The following is a 17899-nucleotide window of genomic DNA, read 5'->3' as shown; positions in this document are numbered from 1 at the left end:
CCAGACTGGTTCCTGGGATGGGGAGATTGAGTAGACTAGGCCTATATTCTCTAGAGTTTAGAAGAATGAGAGGTGATCTCATTGAAACATACAAAATTCTTACAGAGCTTGACAGGGAGGATGTTTCCCCTGGCTGGGGAGTCTAGAACCAGGGGTCACAGTCTCGGAATAAGGGGTCGGGCATTTAGGACTGAGTTGAGGAGAAATTTCTTCACTCAGAGGGTGGCGAATCTTTGCAATTCTCTACCCCAGAGGGCTGTGGAGGCTCAGTCGTTGAGTATATTCAAGACAGAGATCGATAGATTTTTGAATATTAAGGGAATAGTGCAGGAAAGTGGAGATGAGGTCAAAGATCAGCCATGATCTTATTGAATGGCGGAGCAGGCTCGAGGGGCCGAATGGCCTACTCCTGCTCCTGCTTCTTATTTTCTTATGGGATCTTTTACGTCCACCTGAGAGAGCAGACAGGGCCTCGGTTTAACGTCTCAGCCGAAAGGCGGCACCTCCGACAGCGCAGCGCTCCCTCAGTACCGCGCTGGAGCGTCAGCCTAGATTTTTGTGCTCAAGTCTCTGGAGTGGATCTTGAACCCACAACCTTCTAACTCAGAGGCCAGTGTGCTACCTTGTGGATCCCACCTCCGAATGGGCGTCTTACTGCGAAACTCATGGTCAGTGTCATTAAGCAGAAATAAAAACGGGGATGGTTTCGTCTTCCCTAACGTCATGCGATGAGTCATCGGCACCACTTTTGCTTTAAAGGGAGGAAGCAGCCGTTCCTTCCTTCAGTCTCGCAGCTTTCTGGTTCAGTCGGATGGAGTTGGGCGGTTGTTGGGTGGTCGGTGCGCTCCTCGCACTCTGTGTGTCTGGGACATGTTCTGCTGCCGCCGTCTCCTCCCACTGCCCCCCAGGGCATGTCACGGTTACCGGATGGGACAACTGTTGCTCCAAGTGCCCCCCAGGTGAGAGGTGAAGACTTTGCATAAAGAGTGAACTCTGTAACAGTAAATGCGGTCGTGTGTTTTTTTTTTACCAACGCGGCGCAAGTCAATTTTGCATTGGAAAACCAACGAGCTTGTAGTAATATTAATTGGGCAAAAGTAATAATTGCACTCGTAAACTGGTTTGACTGAGCGACGCAATGCTACTCGGCTGAGTGACAGCAGATGATATCAAGAGTTTAGAAACTGAAAATTTCTTCGGATGGTATTCCCTGCTCCTTGGTCTAATGCAGACCCATTTGTTTCAATACCTTCGCTTAAAAAAGTGGATAGAGGAATGTCCGAAACACCTTCCGCGTTTGTCCTCTACTTTTCCCAGCAGCTAGTTCTATATTTTAATATTTTCAGTAATCCGTTTAAATGGATTTATATTTTGCAATTTAATTGTCACGTTTTAATACTGTCATTTTCTTACATAAAAATGTTAACAATATGCACTTATATAGAACCTTTAGAATAGAATCATAGAATAGTACAGCACAGAATGAGGCTATTCGGCCCATCGAGTCTGCGCCGGCTCTTTCGAAGCGCAATCCAGTTAGTCCCGCTCCCCCGCTCTTTCCCTGCATCCTGTAATTTTTTCTCCTTCCAGAGTTTATCCAATTCCCTTTTGAAGGCTAGTATTGAATCTGTTTCCACCGCCCTATCAGGCAGTGCATTCCAAATCCCAACCACTCGCTGCGTAAAAAAGTTTTTCCTCATGTGTCTCTGATTCTTTTGCCATTCACCTTAAACCTGTGCCCTAACCCTTCGGCCATAAGAAACTGTTTCTCTTTATTCACTCTATCTAAACCCTTAATGATTTTAAACACCTCTATCAAATCTCGTCTTGGCCTTCTCTGCTCCAAGGAGATCAACCCCAGCTTCATCAGTGAAATCCATGTAACTGTAACCCCTCATCCCTGTTCGCCATTCTACTAAATCTCTTCTGTATTCTCTCCAAAGCCTTCACGTCCTTTCTAAAGTGTGGTGCCCAGAATTGGAAACAATACTCCAGCTGAGGCCGAACTAGTTTTTCATGCAGGTTTAGTATAACTTCCTGCCTTTTGTACTCTATGCCTCTATTTATAACTTCCATGTGCTATATCACTAAATAAATAGCTGAAAATGATGTTGTTAATTTGGTGTTTAAAACATGTTAACTTTAATCTCTACTGTAAGGAGAATACCCCAGGCCATGTCACCTTCCTGAGTCAGAGGGTTATGGGCATGAATGTGTAATCTAGACACTCCAGTGCCTGAGGGTGTGATGCTTTGCTAGAGGTGTTGTCCTGACGAGATGTTAAACTGAGGTCCTGTCTGTCTATTCAAGTGGGATGTTGAAGATCCCATGGCACTATCGGAGCCAAGATCCTTTCTCTCTACTGTTTTTGTCCCATCCTTTATTATCAGGGCTACTCCTCCTCCATTTCCATTTTGCCCATCTCTTCTAAAAGTTAGGTATCCTGGAATATTTAGTTCCCAACCTTGGCCACTTTGCAACTATGTCTCCGTTATGGCTATTAGATCAAACCTATTAATTTCTATCTGCCATATTAATTCATCTATTTTGTTGCGAATGCTTCACGCCTTTAGCTTTGACTTTTTATTTTTCCCTGCTGTCACCTTAGTCACTGATGCCCTATTACCTTTGTTACTTTCTCTGTCCACCAGACCCACACTGCTTATTTTTACCCAAAACTCTACTCTGCTCTAGAGCCTTGAAACTTCTCTCACTGCTTTTAAATTTATTCTTTCCTCAATCCTCCCACCCCCTTTCATTAGTTTAAAGCCCTGTCTACTGCCCTAGTTATTCGGTTTGCCAGGACACTGGTCCCAGCCCGGTTTAAGTGGAGCCCGTCCCAACGGAACAGCTCCCTCTTTCCCCAGTACTGGTGCCAGTGCTCCATGAACCGAAACCCCTTCCGCCCACACCGCTCTTTGAGCCACACATTTAAACTTCTAATTTGTTTGTCCCTATGCCAATTTGCACGTGGCTCAGGTAACAATCCAGAGATTATTACCTTTTTGAGGTTCTGCTTTTTAATTTGGATCCTAGCTCCTCAAACTCCCTCAGCAGAACCTCATTCCTAGTTCTACCTATGTTGTTGGTTCCTACGTGGACCACAACAACTGGATCTTCCCCTTCCCACTCCAAGTTCTTCTCCAGCCGCAAGGATAAGTCTTTAACCCTGGCACCTGGCAGGCAACACAACCTTCGGAACTCTGTCGCGGCTGCAGAGAACAGAATCTATCCCCCTGACTATACTGTCCCCTACCACAACTACATTCCCTTTCACTCCCCCCCCCCCCCCCCCACTTGAATGGCCTCCTACACCATGGTGCCATGGTCAGCTTGCTCATCCATCCTGCAGGCTTTTCCCTCATCCACACAGGCAGCAAGAACCTCATACCTGTTGGACAAGGGCAAAGGCTGAGGCTCCTCCAGCACTGCACCTGGGGTCCCCTTACCTGCCTGAGTTGCAGTCACACCCTCCTGTCCCTGACCACTAACCAGACCTGTACCACTACCTAGCCTAAGGGGTGTGACTGCCTCCTGGATCAAAGTGTCCAGGTAACTCTCCCCATCCCCGATGCCCCGCAATGTCTGCACCTCAGACTCCAGCTCAAAAACTGAGCTGAAGTTCCTCACGATGCAGGCACTTACTGCAAATGTGGTTGTCCGGGATCACAATGCTCTCCACAAACCCCCACATGCTGCAGTTGCGGCTCACCACCTGCACTGCCATCCCTATATGACCTTGGTTTATTTAATTAAATTTGTAATTAAGTAACTTAGTTTACAGTGTAGTTTCTTGACATCTTTCTTGATCTAGATTAAGTTAAGGGTACTGAAATTCTATATCTACCTGAAACACAATGTAGCCTAGTGTAGGCAAAATGCAGGAACTCCTTCCCCCTCTTCTCCAAATTCCCACTCTTTCCAAATTCCCAAATAAAACACTGTTCAAGTCCACCCCGTTTAATCCCACTCTGTGCTCTGCAGAAATGTTTACTTATAAAGATCTGCCTAACCAGTGGTGACACAGCAGTCTTATTACAGTAACTGGCAATCACTTTAGCTGAGTCCTGCTGCATTGCTATTTATTGTTACAATTATTTTCCAGGTACCTCTATGGCAGTTGAATGTACTAAGACCTCCAATTCCGTCTGTGCACCGTGTCTTACTGGATCATATTCTGAGAATTGGAACAACCGGTTTCATTGTTTCCGTTGTGTTGAATGCACTGATGGTAATGCTGCATACATATTAAAAAGTTCAATAGTCTTCCTAAAATATATGCGCAAATGTACTCCTACAACAGAAGTAAAAATCCACCTGTCTAATTTGATACCCTAGGCTGGATTTTGGTCTCCAAACGGAAAATCAGCTGGGAGTTGCCCGGCGGAGTGAGCGAGCGACCCATCCCAGTTTCTGGGTCCCCGTCTTTGCATCAATGAGTGAAACGCTCTGCCCATAGGCAACATGCCCATCAGGGGGTGGGAAGCCGGGCACTGCGGCAGATTCTTAAAGGCCTGCAGCATTTTAAAGGAGAATAGGAAAATGGCATCGCAACGACGTCACTTGACCCAGAGTTGAATATATTCAGGAGGCACCCACCTGACCCACCTGTTTCAGGAGCACCGGCTGCGAGGAGTTAAACCCACCCAGCCCAGGGAAAATTAGACAAGTTGTGAAAAGGGACGTTAACTGGGTGGGAGGAACTGACGCCTGATTTTTACGCCCGTTTTTTGAGCGGTTTCGGTGTTTGAGGCCTGCAATAGGAAGATCCTGCCAACCAACTTGACCAGCGGGACAGGAGCAGTTTCCATTGGTTTTTCACCTCAAAATCAACCACTCCCACCCCCCCTCCAAGTTTCCAAATGTGTTTCTGGCTCTTCCCACAATCAGGCCACCTAATTAAAATATGTGATAACAGAGGCTAGTGGCATTGATTGCCTTTTAAAATGTTGGTTTTGTGCTTGCAATGCACTAGGAGTAAGTTAGAATGAGAAACATCAGACGCAGCCGTTGCATGGATCATCTGCGACTGGTGGAAGTGAGGAGTCTTACGAGAGTCGAGAGTTTCACTGGTAACTACTGCAGCTGGGAGTGACTTTTCGGAGTTTTTTTTCCCCTTGCGATTCAGCCTAGACAGCCTTGGTCTTCTGACTGCGTGTGGGGGAGTGTGCAACCACGAGGTCCCACCCACAGTGAGGGCCTGTCAGGAGCAGGTGTGGCATTCCCTATGGGCGCAGTGTGGCACTATCATGGAGGATGAGGAGGGGCAGGAGAGGATGGAGGAAAAGAGAATGAGACAGCATTTAAGGAGGATGCACCTCCCCAGATATAACGCCCCACCCCCCAAAAATATACAGACAACTCAGGACCTATCCTCATGGTTTGTCGCTCCCAAACCGCTTTGGTTGAGGCCCCGTTTAGGCCAACAACTTTGTCTTCTGTTGTGGTCTCCATGCGTGTGGTCAGATAATAATAATTCAACTTTATTGTCATTGCACAAGTACATGAACAACAAAATGTGATCTTGCAAGCTCCCATGACTGGGAGAAGCAAAGCTGCTGTGTCGGTGTGCGCCACCATTCCATTTCCACCATTCCTCCTGTCCGACAATCTTCAGCCCACTGCCCGGGCCTACTCACCAGCCGCTCCTCCCGTGACCTTCTCACCAACCGCCCCTCCTCGGGGCTCCTTCTGTGACCTTCTGCACCTGGTCTTACCCTGATGGTCACCCCTCCAGGTACTAACCAGGCCTGGTTCTGCTTAGCTTCCAAGCCTTGCCAGTGACCCTGTCCCTAGTCCCAGGAACAGGGCTTCATGGAAGAGGCACTGGGAAGCTCTGCCAGCTGCTGGATAAGAACCTGCAGCCACAGTCACCTCACTGTTCTGTTTGGGAAGATGAAGATGACAATCGCACCCAACATTTATGGCACTGGTTCATTTCAGGCAGGCACTGGGGTGGGGAAGGGTCTCTGTAATATTAGCAAGGTTGCACTGCAGGTGACTGATGTGCTTTACGACAGAGCTTTTCCCGGAAGTTCAATCTGAGGGCCAGTATTGCGAGAGGTGGTTGGCTGCACATGTTCTACACGAGGGACATGGACTGAGGTGGTCCTTCTCTCTCAGAAGCTTGCCCCAGGAGGGAGCTCCTGCTGCTTGCACCTTTGAAACTTGTTCCTAGGCAATTTCTTGTAGCCTCCTATGTCCCATTGACATGGTGCTTCTGAGGTACTGGGGGGGGGGAACAGAAAGCTTGGCATAAGGGAGATTAGCAGGGATCGTGACGTGAAGGTATCTGACTCGACCCAATGGGCGGTGAGGAGATGTGTGTTGGAAGAGCATGCCCTGAGAGGCCACCGCCTCAGGCATGTTATCATTCCACTGGGCCCTGGATCTATGTCCTCACTGATCAGCGAGACACTATGCATTTTGACAACTCTTATCCAAGCTACATGTCGTAGAATCTTACAGCACAGAAGGAGGCCATTTGGCCGATGTGCTTGTGTGAGCTCTTTGAATGAGCTCTCCAATTAGTCCCACTCCTCAGCTTTTTCCCCATAATCTGCAAATTAGTCCTCTTCAAGTACATATCCAATTGGCTTTTGAAAGTTCCTATAGAATCTGATTCCACCACACTTTCAGGTAATGTGTTCCAGATCTTAACAACCCTCTGTGAAGAAAACTGTCGGGTACAGTTTAATTATAAATATATTAATTATTTTAATTATGTGCATACGGTACTGACAGAACCTTATATTCCTACAGTAGGAATGAAGTATAAGAAAAACTGCACAAGTATCTCAGATGCCCAGTGTGAATGCAGTGAGGGCTACGTATGCAATGATGGAGACTGCAAGAGCTGTGTTCCAAAACGTAAGGTTCATTTTGACTTCTCTGGCCCATGGTGACTGAGTGCTGCAGTTTAACCAAATGATTGAAATCTAGGTGGTGACACCATGCTTCTTACCAAAGCCTCCCCACCTGGCTATACTTTCCACCTTAAATTATTCATTTCTACTGTTCCTCCCCCCACCACCACCCCCACCCCCCCCCCCCGCTCCAAGTCACTCTGAAATTTTCAGCGCGATATCCCCATTTCTTTCCTCACTGAGTGACTCCTCATTCTCTGATTTCAATCTCGTTTCAGCTCCCCTTGCCCCCCCTCCTCTGAATTCACTGCCGTCTCTCCTCTGAATTCACTGCCCTCCCTAAACCTCTCCATGTAAATTCTTCTACCCATGTTCACCGCTACCCCCTCGACCGTGGCCTCTCTACTCCCAATAGTTGATCACTGATAAGGCCATCTCTGACCATTTCTTTGTATCCTTCACTGCCAACATGACCTAACCACTTCCAAACCCACTCCCTTCTGTATCCATCCTTGGAAAAAATTCTCCCCCAAAGTAATTTACAATGTACTTTCAAATTATCGCGCACTTTCCAATTCCAACCGCCTAGCCTCTCGCCTTCCATTCACCACGATACTTCTGCAGCTATCTACGTAACCCCTCCCTCACATTCACCTTTGATGTCCTTGTCCGCAGCAAAGCTTTTACCTGCTCCAAATCACACTCCCCTATTGGCCCTCTCCTCCTTCACCTACATTGGCTCCCAGTCCCCAACACCTTAAATTTAAAATTCTCATCCCTGTGTTTAAATTACTTCAAGGCCTCTCCCCTCCCTATCCCTGTAACCTTCTCCAGCCCTGCAATGCAACCCCCCCAAACTGTCTGTTGCTCTGACTCTGGCCTCCTGTACATCATCCCCTCCCGACACGCCAGCATTGGTGCCTCCATCCGTCTAGGCCTCACACACTGGAATTCCCCTCTTAGAGCCCTCCACTTCTGCACCTCTCACTCTTCCTTTTAAGATGCTCCTTAAAACCCACCTCTTGTACCAAGCTTTTGATCACCCCTCCTAATATCTCAATGTTTGCTTCGGTGTTCAATTTTTCCTTATGCCTCTGTGAAGTGCTGCGGGATGTATTTTTCTACATTAAATGTATGTTGTTGGGTGGTGGTGGTTCAACCATTGGCACAACCCCAACAAAATATCGTCATGGATACCAGGGGCCTGTCTACAAACATGCCTTTGGTCAAGGCTCACTCAAGCCAATTCTTCACCATAAATTTGAACAACATTATCTGATTCAGTGATTCTCAAACTAGTTGAGCCTGGAGGAAACACTCCTGCTCCTCCTGGCCCACAAGCAGTGCTGTAAATGTACTTACCTCATGGATTCAGCCCTTCTCACCTCCTTTTACCTGCCGGGATTCCCAAAGCCAGGGAAACCCGTCCAAAATGGGTTTTAAAAAAAATAGAAACCTTGTTATAATGGAAGCACGCAGTCTCCTTTAAAAGGTTTCAAAGACCGTCCCGCCTCCTGAGAGCGAATTGGTTACCCGCCCTTCGTCCCGCTGCCATTAAAACTGGAAGTAGGTGGGTTGGGTTCCTGTTTCAGATTTTTAACGTTTTAACCTCTCTCTTGACCCAAGCCCACCCGTTTTTTGGGGGGGGTTAAAATTAGCCTCTCTGTCTCTCTCGCCCCTCCAGCTACAGATACCGAGAGTGGTACGTCTGCAAGAAAAGGCCTCTCTACTCCGTTACTCCTGTTCGTTTTCTCTGCCTCTTTCACTCTACCTCCTCCCCTACTCCTCCTCCTCTTGCACTGTTTACTTTCTCCTTCTTTACTTCTGTGCGTCTCTCTACTCCACTTCCCTTTTCCTCCCCTCATTTTCATATCTCTCATCCAGTGCAGAGTGGGACTAATCGGAGAGCTCTTTCAAAGAGCCGGCACAGGCACGATGGGCTGAATGGCCTCCTTCTGTGCTGTAAGATTCAATGATCCACTTTTATTTCTCCCCTCCTTCACTTTTGTCTCTCTCCCTCTCTCTCTTCCTTTTCGCTTTCCCTTTTTTTATTATGGTTTGTACCTCTTTCTCCCTCTGCGACAGTTTATTTTCCCTCCCCCTTGTGCAGCACCGGTGCTGCCACCTGAGGAACCAGCAGGGGGCAGCATGGAGAAGGCGAGGGAGCAGAATGAGCAGCCAGGGAATGGGACTTTACAGAGAGCCCGCTGCTGAAATAATAACTAACAAGCCCTGCTGGTGCTAAATATTGGTCAGGATTTTCTCAACCATCCTGTGTAACCACAGCATAGTGATATCTGGTCATTACAGCAACTTGCATTTATATAGTGCCTTTCATGCAGTAAAATGTGATCAGACAAAGAAGGAGATATTAGGGCAACCAAAAGCTTGGTCAAAGAGGTAGGTTTTAAGGAGTGTCTTAAAGGAGGCGAGAGAGGCGGAGAGGTTTAAGGAGGGAATTCCAGAGCCCAGGGCCCAGACAGCTGAAGGCACGACTGCCAATGGTGGAGCGAAGGAGGTGTGGGATGCGCAAGAGGTCAGACTTGGAGGAGCGCAGAGATCTCGGAAGGGTTGTACAGCTGGAGGAAGTTAGAGAAATAGGGAGGGGCGAGGCCATGGAGGGATTTGAAGATGAGAATTTTAAAGTCGAGCCTTTGCCGGACCGGGAGCCAATGTAGGTCAGCGAGCACAGGGGTGATGGGTGAACGGGACGTGGCATACGCGCAGTTAAAATCTCACTGCAAATAATGAACAGAGGAACTCCTCCTTCATTGTTGAGGCTGAGAAGAGAGTCATTTGTTTGACACCTGGCTGTGTAATAGCTGAGCTGGTATTCCTCACCTTGATTGAACATTTAAAAAAAAATCCAAAAATAAATGTTAAAAATAGCAATGATTACATCAGTAAATGCACTGCTTATTGTGGTACTGAGCCATATGGAGCAGGAAGGCCCTGCGTTGGGTTCCTGGTATGCTGACAATGAAGGGTCCAGACTATTTAACCAGGGGTGTCATCCAATGTTCCCGTTAATTTTTTTGGGGGTGCATGGCCCCTTTAAGGGGCTGCGCGGCCCATTCAAATTATCACGCAACCGCGGGTTTTGCCATGTAAAAGCCGGCAAGCGGCCTGCGCAGGACTGCCAGTCTGCCGTGCGGCCGCGCAGCTTAACGGGCACATTGGTGTCCTCGCAGTTGTGCCTTCACATGACATCGACTAGACACATTCTGCAGTCAGGGTCACTAAACAGCAAAATGACTGCTTATCCGCCTCCTTGCCCGGGGTATAAGTGGCTACTACTCAACTGGCTTTAGTGTTTCTGGGCCGGGGGAGGAGAATTGCTCAACTGCCTAGTGACCCAGGCAGGAGAGTGTGTGGATATCAGTAAAGAGCTGGACTATGATGGCGACCCTGATCAAATAGTGTGTTAACTTGCACCAAGTCCCGCTCCCCCATTACCCCTGTGCTCGCTGACCAACATTGGCTCCCAGTTAAGCAATGCCTCGATTTTTAAAATTCTCATCCTTGTTTTCACATCCCTCCATGGCCCCGCCCCGCCCTATCTCTGTAACCTCATCCAGCCCTATAATTCCCCTAGACCTCTGCGCTCCGCCTATTCTGGCCTTTTGAATATTCCCGATTTTAAATGCTCCACCATTGGCAGTCCTGCCTTCTGTTGCCTAGGTCCTAGATTCTGGAATTCCCTCCCTAAATCACTCCGCCTCTCTTACCTCTCTTTCCTCCTTTTTAAGACGCTCCTTGAAACCTCTCTCTTTGACCAAGCTTTTGGTCATCTGCCCTAATTTATCCTTGTGTGGCTCAATGTCAAATTTTGATTTTTTGATAACACTCCTGTGAAGCGCCTTGGGACGTTTTATTACGTTAAAAGTGCTATATAAATATAAGTTGTTGTTGTTGTTGGGGGCTACTTGGAGGAGTAAATGGAGGAAAGAAATTAGGGAACAAATGACCGTGTCTGGATAAACTGGGACTTCTCGGTTTCAAAATGTGCACGGATCAGGAATTTTCCTCCGACATGAATCTATATAACTTTGACGGTAATTTGCTGTTTTCTGTCCCTGTAATATTTTACCTGGATAATGTTTGTTACTACTGACAAAGTGATGTGATGGGCAGCCTCTCCATTGTTTTAGGTGAAGATGTGCAAAGCAGTCCTTGCTCTACAGGGACATATTCTGACACGGGAACCGAGCCCTGCCGACTGTGGACAAAGTAAGTGTTGGAGATTTGCTTAATATGTGTACTTGTCAATTTTGTTATTGCCATCAAAAAAACACTGAGTGACCCTGAAAGTAAGTCTAGTCATGGTTTTAGACCACTTCCTGGGTTCTTCAGTAATGTCCCTTTTTAATATAATTCACTAAAACTGGACTTCAGCCAGCTATTTCCTGCTTTGTGACGCATCTGTTTTCTTGTTAAATGACTAACACAAATTCTTTCGGCTACTCAAAGTTACTACGAGCATTCTTTATTTCTGGGCTTCTCCAAAGGAATAATAGCCAGAGGAGCAAAGCACCTCCCTTGCCATATATCTTGCCTCCCTCCCTCAGGCACTATCCTAGATATCAGCAGTTTGTGTTAGGATTTGCGGAGCCTTCTTCCCCCTCCTCCCTCCCTCAATTTTTTTTCCCCCCACTGCCTCTCCCTTACTGAGGTGATGCTCAGTGTATTTCCAGGGCCACTTGGGCGATGAGAGTTGACAGGGAGTGATTCTGTACTCCCATGATGCTGTAACTCAGAAACAACTCAGTTCACATTGAGAGTTCCTTCATTCTACCCAGTCCACATTGAGAGTTCCTTCATTAAACCATTGAGAGTTCCTTCATTCAACCCAGTCCATATTGAGAGTTCCTTCATTCTATCCAGTCCATATTGAGAGTTCCTTCATTCAGCCCAGTCCACATTTGGGTCCTTCTTGGATGTCCCTGCTCAGTTACAGTCAAGGAGATTCATGGATGCAGTCTTAACATGTAGCTAAGCATCACCAAGTGCCATCATAAAACAGCACAACAAACATTTTTTCAAGTAGCACTGCACTTCCAACATTGGCACACTTAGGTGTGCATGACAACAACATGACAAATCATTGGAGATGATTTTCTAAATGAGGAGAGATGTGCAAAGGGTCCTTTCAAAGGGAGTTGTGTAACACAGCTAGGAGTCAGGGTGGGCTATGCTAATGTGTGGAGGAGAGGGAGAGGATTTGCACCTGTCCTTCTCCGAGGATCCTCAAGTTAGGAATTTGTAAGCTGGAAAGTTTTAAAGATGTAAACTTGAACAGTGCACTGGTGAATGCGTTTTCATTCCTTCTCAGTAATGCGCTCTTCATTCATCCTTTTTGTTAAAAGCTGCACCGCACTGGGTCATATCGAAATTACACCTGCAAGTCAAACCAGTGACGCAATCTGCAATGATATCACAAAGGAACCCTGCAGTCCGAGTGGTAAGCTGTGTTTAAAAACACATTTACATCATTTTGGCGAATTTACGCGGGTTAAAACATTCTCCATTTACACTGTGCCATCGGTCACTCCCAAATGTGCCCCACCCCAATCACCTCACCCCACCTTAATTACCCCATCCCCTCACCCCACCTTAATCAGCCCCCCCTCCCGCGCCAGTCGGTGCTCCAAGCTGACCGTATTTAATGTAATGACTGAGGGTGCGATGTGGGATTTATGCAGTTGCCTCACAGACTGTGGTTTAAGTAGGGTGCTTTTGTGAGGGGTATATTATAGAGGAGGGAGCCACAACCATGTGCGCTGTACCATTATATTCGAAGGGTGATATATGAAAGAATAGAAAGGAGCTACTTGCTATATCAGACTTTCTTCAAGTGAAGGGTATGTACATTTCCTTGTCTCCTTGATCTGTAAACAAGGAACTTGCATTTATTGGGCACTTTATCAGGACATTCCAAAGCGCCACATACAATGAATGACTTTGAAGTGAGGTCATTGTTGTTTTGTAGGCAAACAAGGCAATTATATTGCACACAGCAAGATCCCGTGTGGCTCAATGAAGAAAGGAACGTACATACTAATTAACAAATGAACAACTTGCATTTATATAGCGCCTTTAATGTAGTAAAGTATCGCGCGGTGCTTCGCACAAGCATTATCAGACAAAAAATGACACCGAGCCGTAGAAGGTGAGGAGAGGTGACCAAACACTTGGTCAAAGAGGTAGGCTGTAAGCCGAGTCTTAAAGGAGGTGAAGAGGTTTAGGGAGGGAATTCCAGAGCTTTGGGCGTAGGCAGCTGATGGCACGGCCAGCAATAGTGGGGCGAAGTAATTGGGGGATGCACAAGAGGTCAGAGTTGGAGGGACGCAGAGTTCGCGGAGGGTTTATTAAACAGCTTAAAAACATCAAATGGGAATAAATCCCTATTGCTCAGTGAGTAAATGCACCACATCGATGTGGCCCTGAGCAACATTTCCGTTTAGCTGCGCGGCTGCAGTTCCCCGTGCAGCCGGCCCTGAATATGCCTGGGATAGGAAAGGGGGGGGAATATCGGCCTGATCCCAGGAGAGTCAGCAGTTTCAAGAGGGAAAAAAGTAGAGGAAAATTGGATAAAATCCCTTCAGTGGTGCACATTCTGCACACATTTTCTAAGTCATTTGTGTTTGTTCTCTGACCAAAGGTTCAACTGACAAAGTGAATGTTGTATCAGCCGTTCTGGTCATTATCAGTTTCCTCCTGCTGTGTCTATCGATTGGGATGCACATCGTCTTATGGAAGAGGAACAGAAGGAAAGAATTTAAGTTGTTACCAGGTACGTGAAGGTTTTTACAGTCACTTCCTCCCTTTTGGTTTCATTACCAGTGAAGAAAATGAATTGGAGCTCCCTCAGTGACGGTGGGGGAAACGATAGCCTGCTGCAACACAAAGGCACACGCATAAAGGTTCCAAGTGGTTGGGTTCCCAGCCTCTGCTCAGTTTAATTGATCTCACCCATAGTCGAGTGTTGCAAATGTCCTTGGTGTTTCTGAGATAGAGAAATGTAAAAAACAAATGTTCCCTGTGAGCTGCACTTTGTTCTGCGCGGTCTGTTTCTTTTGATGTGCGGTCCCTTTAAATTTCTGCGCCTGCACGGTATTCCGTGTAAAAGCCGATGAGCAGCCCACGCAGGACCTTTCAGGTTACTGTGCGGCCATGCGCGTGCCTTAGCAGGAACATTGCTTCCTGATCACCATCCATTGGCCTCTGCTGCAAGTGTGAATGTGTGGACATCAGGTAAGGGGAATCGGGCACCCACGGTTGAAGGCCCCATTGACACGTGGGCCTGGAGTTTAGCTCGGAGGTGCGTTCCATTGCGGGGAGCAAGGGGGGCTGTTTTGAAGTCGGGGGAAACCCGGAGGTACCAGTTTAAAAACTGCAGGACGTCTTTTTAAAAAAAAAAAAAAAAAAATGTTCTGCCCCACAGCCAGCCCGATTGACGGGCTGAAGGCCTGTTGGGCAGGAAAGCCTGCAACACAAGGCGGCAGCCGAACTGAGCTGAGAGCAGGTAGGCCTAGTTGGGGGAGATGGCGGGCGGGGGTTTTCCGATCACGGGGGCAAATGGTCAGCAGTGGTGGGGGTCTGATGATCGGGGAGCAGACAGATCTGTGGGGGGGAGGGGAAAGTTTACTGGGTAGCTTGTTGAGCCTGGAGGAAGCACTCCTGTTCCTCCTGGCCCACGAGCAGTGCTGTGAAGGCACTTCCCTCATGGATTCAGCCCTTCTCGCCTCCTTTCGCCTGCCAGGTTTCCCGAGGCCTGGGAAACCCGGCCGACGTGAGTTTAAAAATAGAATCACTCTAAAAATGATGGCCCGCCACCTTATTTTAATATTTAAATGTCCAACCCACCTCCTGTGAGCAGATTGGTCGCCCAACCCCTCATCCCGCCTCCGTTAAAACCGTAAGTGGGCGGGTTGGGTTCCTGTTCTAGAATTTTTTTTTTAATTTTAACTTCTGACCTGACCCCAACCCACCCTTTTTTGGGGGTTAAGGTTCAACCCATGATGTCTATGCTCATGCCTAAAGGATGGCCACCTGGGCCAGGTACTGGAGAACTTAACCCATTCTCCAGCAACAGTCAGTGCCTTCAGGAGAGGAGAGAATTGTGGTTCCTTTTTTATTTTTAAAAAAATTATTCAATAAAATGACCTATATATATGATAAGTGGGACCAGCCTACAGGAAACTTTCGATTTACCGGCACCTAAATAACCGGAAATCTCGGTTAACCGGCAAAATTCAAGAGTAGGTTTTACTTCATTTGTATTTGCCTTCCTCCATCTGTGCTGTGCAAGGGTGTGGCTGCAGCTGTTGCTAAGCTACAGAGATGCTTGAAACTTGAGGCCATTGTTCTACAGTTGTTGCTAAGCAACAGGGTTTGTTGCTTTATACGGAGCTGTCAGCTCTCCATATCTTTTACTATAGCGTTCGGTTATCTGGAATTTTTGATGAACCGGCACCACGTCGGTCCCGTCGGTGCCGGATAAAAAAAAAAAAGTTTCCTGTATTACATTTGCAATTTTGCTCAAAGTACCAAACAAGAGGAAGTCTCCACAAACTTGGTCACAAGGTTAGTGTAGATAGAGAATGGAAGTGTTCATGCAGTTTGGACAACCATATTTACCCATGCACTTTTATCCTTTTGCTTTGTGACAGCTGAGCCTAGCCCACGGCTTCTGAAGGTACAGATGGAAGACACCTGCAGCACGCACTTCCCAGAACAGGAGTGCGAAGGGATATCGCACCAAGAGAAAAAGAGCATCGAGCAAGCCCATGTTGCTGTAAATTGCGGTTGCTGATTTTTTTTTTGCATGAGGAAGACCTAATTGGACAGACAGTGGGGTTTATTCGGGTGCAAATGTGACAGTGGGCCAGAAATTGCTGCAGTGACAGGTTTGGTGGCAAACCAACGTTAGTTGGACTTTTCCTGGCTGATATTTATCCCTCAATCAACATCACTAAAACAGATTATCTGGTCATTATCACATTGCTGTTTGTGGGAGCTTGCTGTGCGCAAATTGGCTGCTGCGTTTCCTACATTACAACAGTGACTACACTTCAAAAGTACTTCATTGGCTGTAAAGGGTTTTGGGACGTCCTGAGGTCGTGAAAGGTGCTATAGACATGCAAGTCTCTTTTATTTTATGTTCACCGTTGACATATACTTGCGCCGCAGATTGCTGGAACGCCCGTTCCAAAACGGCTCAGCAATGTCCATGTCGCATCTGGAGCCTCGTGAACGTCGCGCCCATTGGCTTATCTCCCTTGACCAATGAAAGGAAAGGATAGAGAAAGAAACAGCGCGAAAGACGGAGGAGGAAATAGGGCAAATTTGAGTCCAATGAAAGAGTAGGATAAGAGAGAGGGAGAGAGAGAGAGAGGGGGGGGGGAAGGGACAGGATGGAATGGTAAAAAAAACATTAAAAAAGAGCAAGCAGGGGAAGAGAACATTGTAACCTAGTTGTGTTTGGGAATTGGTCCTTCGGGAGTTAATGAGCGAATGGCAGGGTAGGTGTGCGAAATGTACAAACGTTCTTGACCGATGACATATAGAACCAGGGGTCCCATCCATCATAATCAGGAACAGTGGAACACCCAGTAGGCATGCCATGGCACTGCTATCGTAGCAACATAGGAATTGCTAGACAAAAGCAGACCATCTAGTTCGCCTTCTACCATCCTGGTAGGTGCATGATACAGTGATCATATTTTATTCATTCCTGGGATGTGGGCGCCGCTGGCAAGGCCAGCATTTATTGCCCATCCCTAATTGCCCTTGAGAAGGTGGTGGTGAGCCGCCTTCTTGAAACAACTGAGTGGTTTGCTAGGGCAGTTAAGTGTCAACCACATTGCTGTGGGTCTGGAGTCACATATAGGCCAGACTGGGTAAGGACGGCAGATTTCCTTCCCTGAAGGACATTAGTGAACCAGATGGGATTTTATGACAATCCGATAGTTTCATGGTCACCATTACTGGTACTTTTTTTTAAATTCCAGATATATTTAATTAACTGAATTTAAATTCCCCAGCTGCCGTGCTGGGATTTGAACTCACTACTCATTAGCCCAGGCCTCTGGCTTACCCGTAACATAACCGCTATGCTACGTCCCTGTTAAAATGAGTCATTGACTCATCATAGCAGTCAATCTCTAATAATTAGTCTACAACAGACCCAGACATGAGGTGATGAAACCCCTCCTCCCACCCCCCTGTAAACCATAGGTCCAAGGCCACCTTTCTCCTCCCAAGCATGCTGCACTCACCACATAGCATGACTCAAATTACTCATTGTGTCCTAAAATATTAATATCTAATTTGTATTTGAATGAGTGACCCTCTCCCGAGTGTCAAAACAGCTTTGCTTCCTGAAAATCGACACTAACAGGAGCGTGGATGGCAAAAGTGGCACAAAAATTATGCCAAGACTGATAAAAATCCTAGGAACAATTCACTACCTGCTGGAGTGAGACGCCACAGCTTCATTGTTCCCCTTCTGGGCCTCCAAGGTAGAGTGTCATGTCAGGACCACAAATCATGTCACGAACAGGATTCTCTGCGACAGCCATTGCCAGCTGCAGCGGGAATCATTCGCAATAATGTCGTGAATCCAGAAATTTCACAATCAGCGGTAATTTCGTTGGGGAGCCTCACCGCGAGAAGGGACTTTTATCGGCCTTGGCACGGCTCACAGCGGTGAGGCACAAATCGCCCAGCAACTTGCGGAGAATCAGAAATCACGGCGTACCGCTTTTATTCCGCAAATTGCTGGACTTTTTACGAATTGCTTATGGTGAGCGCTGTTAATGCGACATTCTAATGCTGTGACTTCCCAGCAATTTCCAGTCCAATACCTCTTATCCCAGCTGGTGTAATTGGGGACGGGGGGGTGGGGGGAGGAGGACAGGGTGGGTGTTGTACAATTTTCCTCCAAAACCCTTTGGAGGGGGGTAAAACCAAGGAGGGTTCTCGCTACTGGTTGCTTTCTCAGGATTCTCTGCTGGAAAGTGGGGATTGTG

The 17899-nt window shown here is 47.2% G+C and overlaps 1 protein-coding gene across 1 annotated transcript; it reads left to right on the top strand.

Annotated features, from left to right (window-relative positions):
- Nucleotides 1-792: 792 nt before the first annotated feature.
- On the top strand, nt 793-17746 carry tnfrsf9b (tumor necrosis factor receptor superfamily, member 9b). The gene is made up of 7 exons (XM_085967298.1): nt 793-959; nt 4106-4231; nt 6763-6870; nt 11018-11096; nt 12233-12327; nt 13528-13659; nt 15539-17746. The coding sequence occupies exons 1-7, from the start codon at nt 812-814 to the stop codon at nt 15679-15681; spliced, it is 831 nt and encodes a 276-aa protein (XP_085823424.1). The 5' UTR covers nt 793-811; the 3' UTR covers nt 15682-17746.
- Nucleotides 17747-17899: the final 153 nt, after the last annotated feature.

The sequence above is a fragment of the Somniosus microcephalus genome, chromosome 25 (genome assembly GCF_052327205.1).
Source record: "Somniosus microcephalus isolate GS21.2 chromosome 25, FLI_Smic_1.0, whole genome shotgun sequence".
Lineage (NCBI taxonomy): Eukaryota > Metazoa > Chordata > Chondrichthyes > Squaliformes > Somniosidae > Somniosus > Somniosus microcephalus.
The sequence above is the reverse complement of the archived record's forward strand: the minus strand, read 5'-3'. Positions and strand labels throughout refer to the sequence as shown.

Coding starts and splice junctions, on each gene's coding strand:
- tnfrsf9b (XM_085967298.1), top strand. CDS start 812: ATGGAGTTGGGCGGTTGTTGGGTGGTCGGTGCGCTCCTCGCACTCTGT. Junction 11,097..12,232: donor CCCTGCCGACTGTGGACAAA/GTAAGTGTTGGA, acceptor TTTTGTTAAAAG/CTGCACCGCACTGGGTCATA. Junction 13,660..15,538: donor AGAATTTAAGTTGTTACCAG/GTACGTGAAGGT, acceptor GCTTTGTGACAG/CTGAGCCTAGCCCACGGCTT.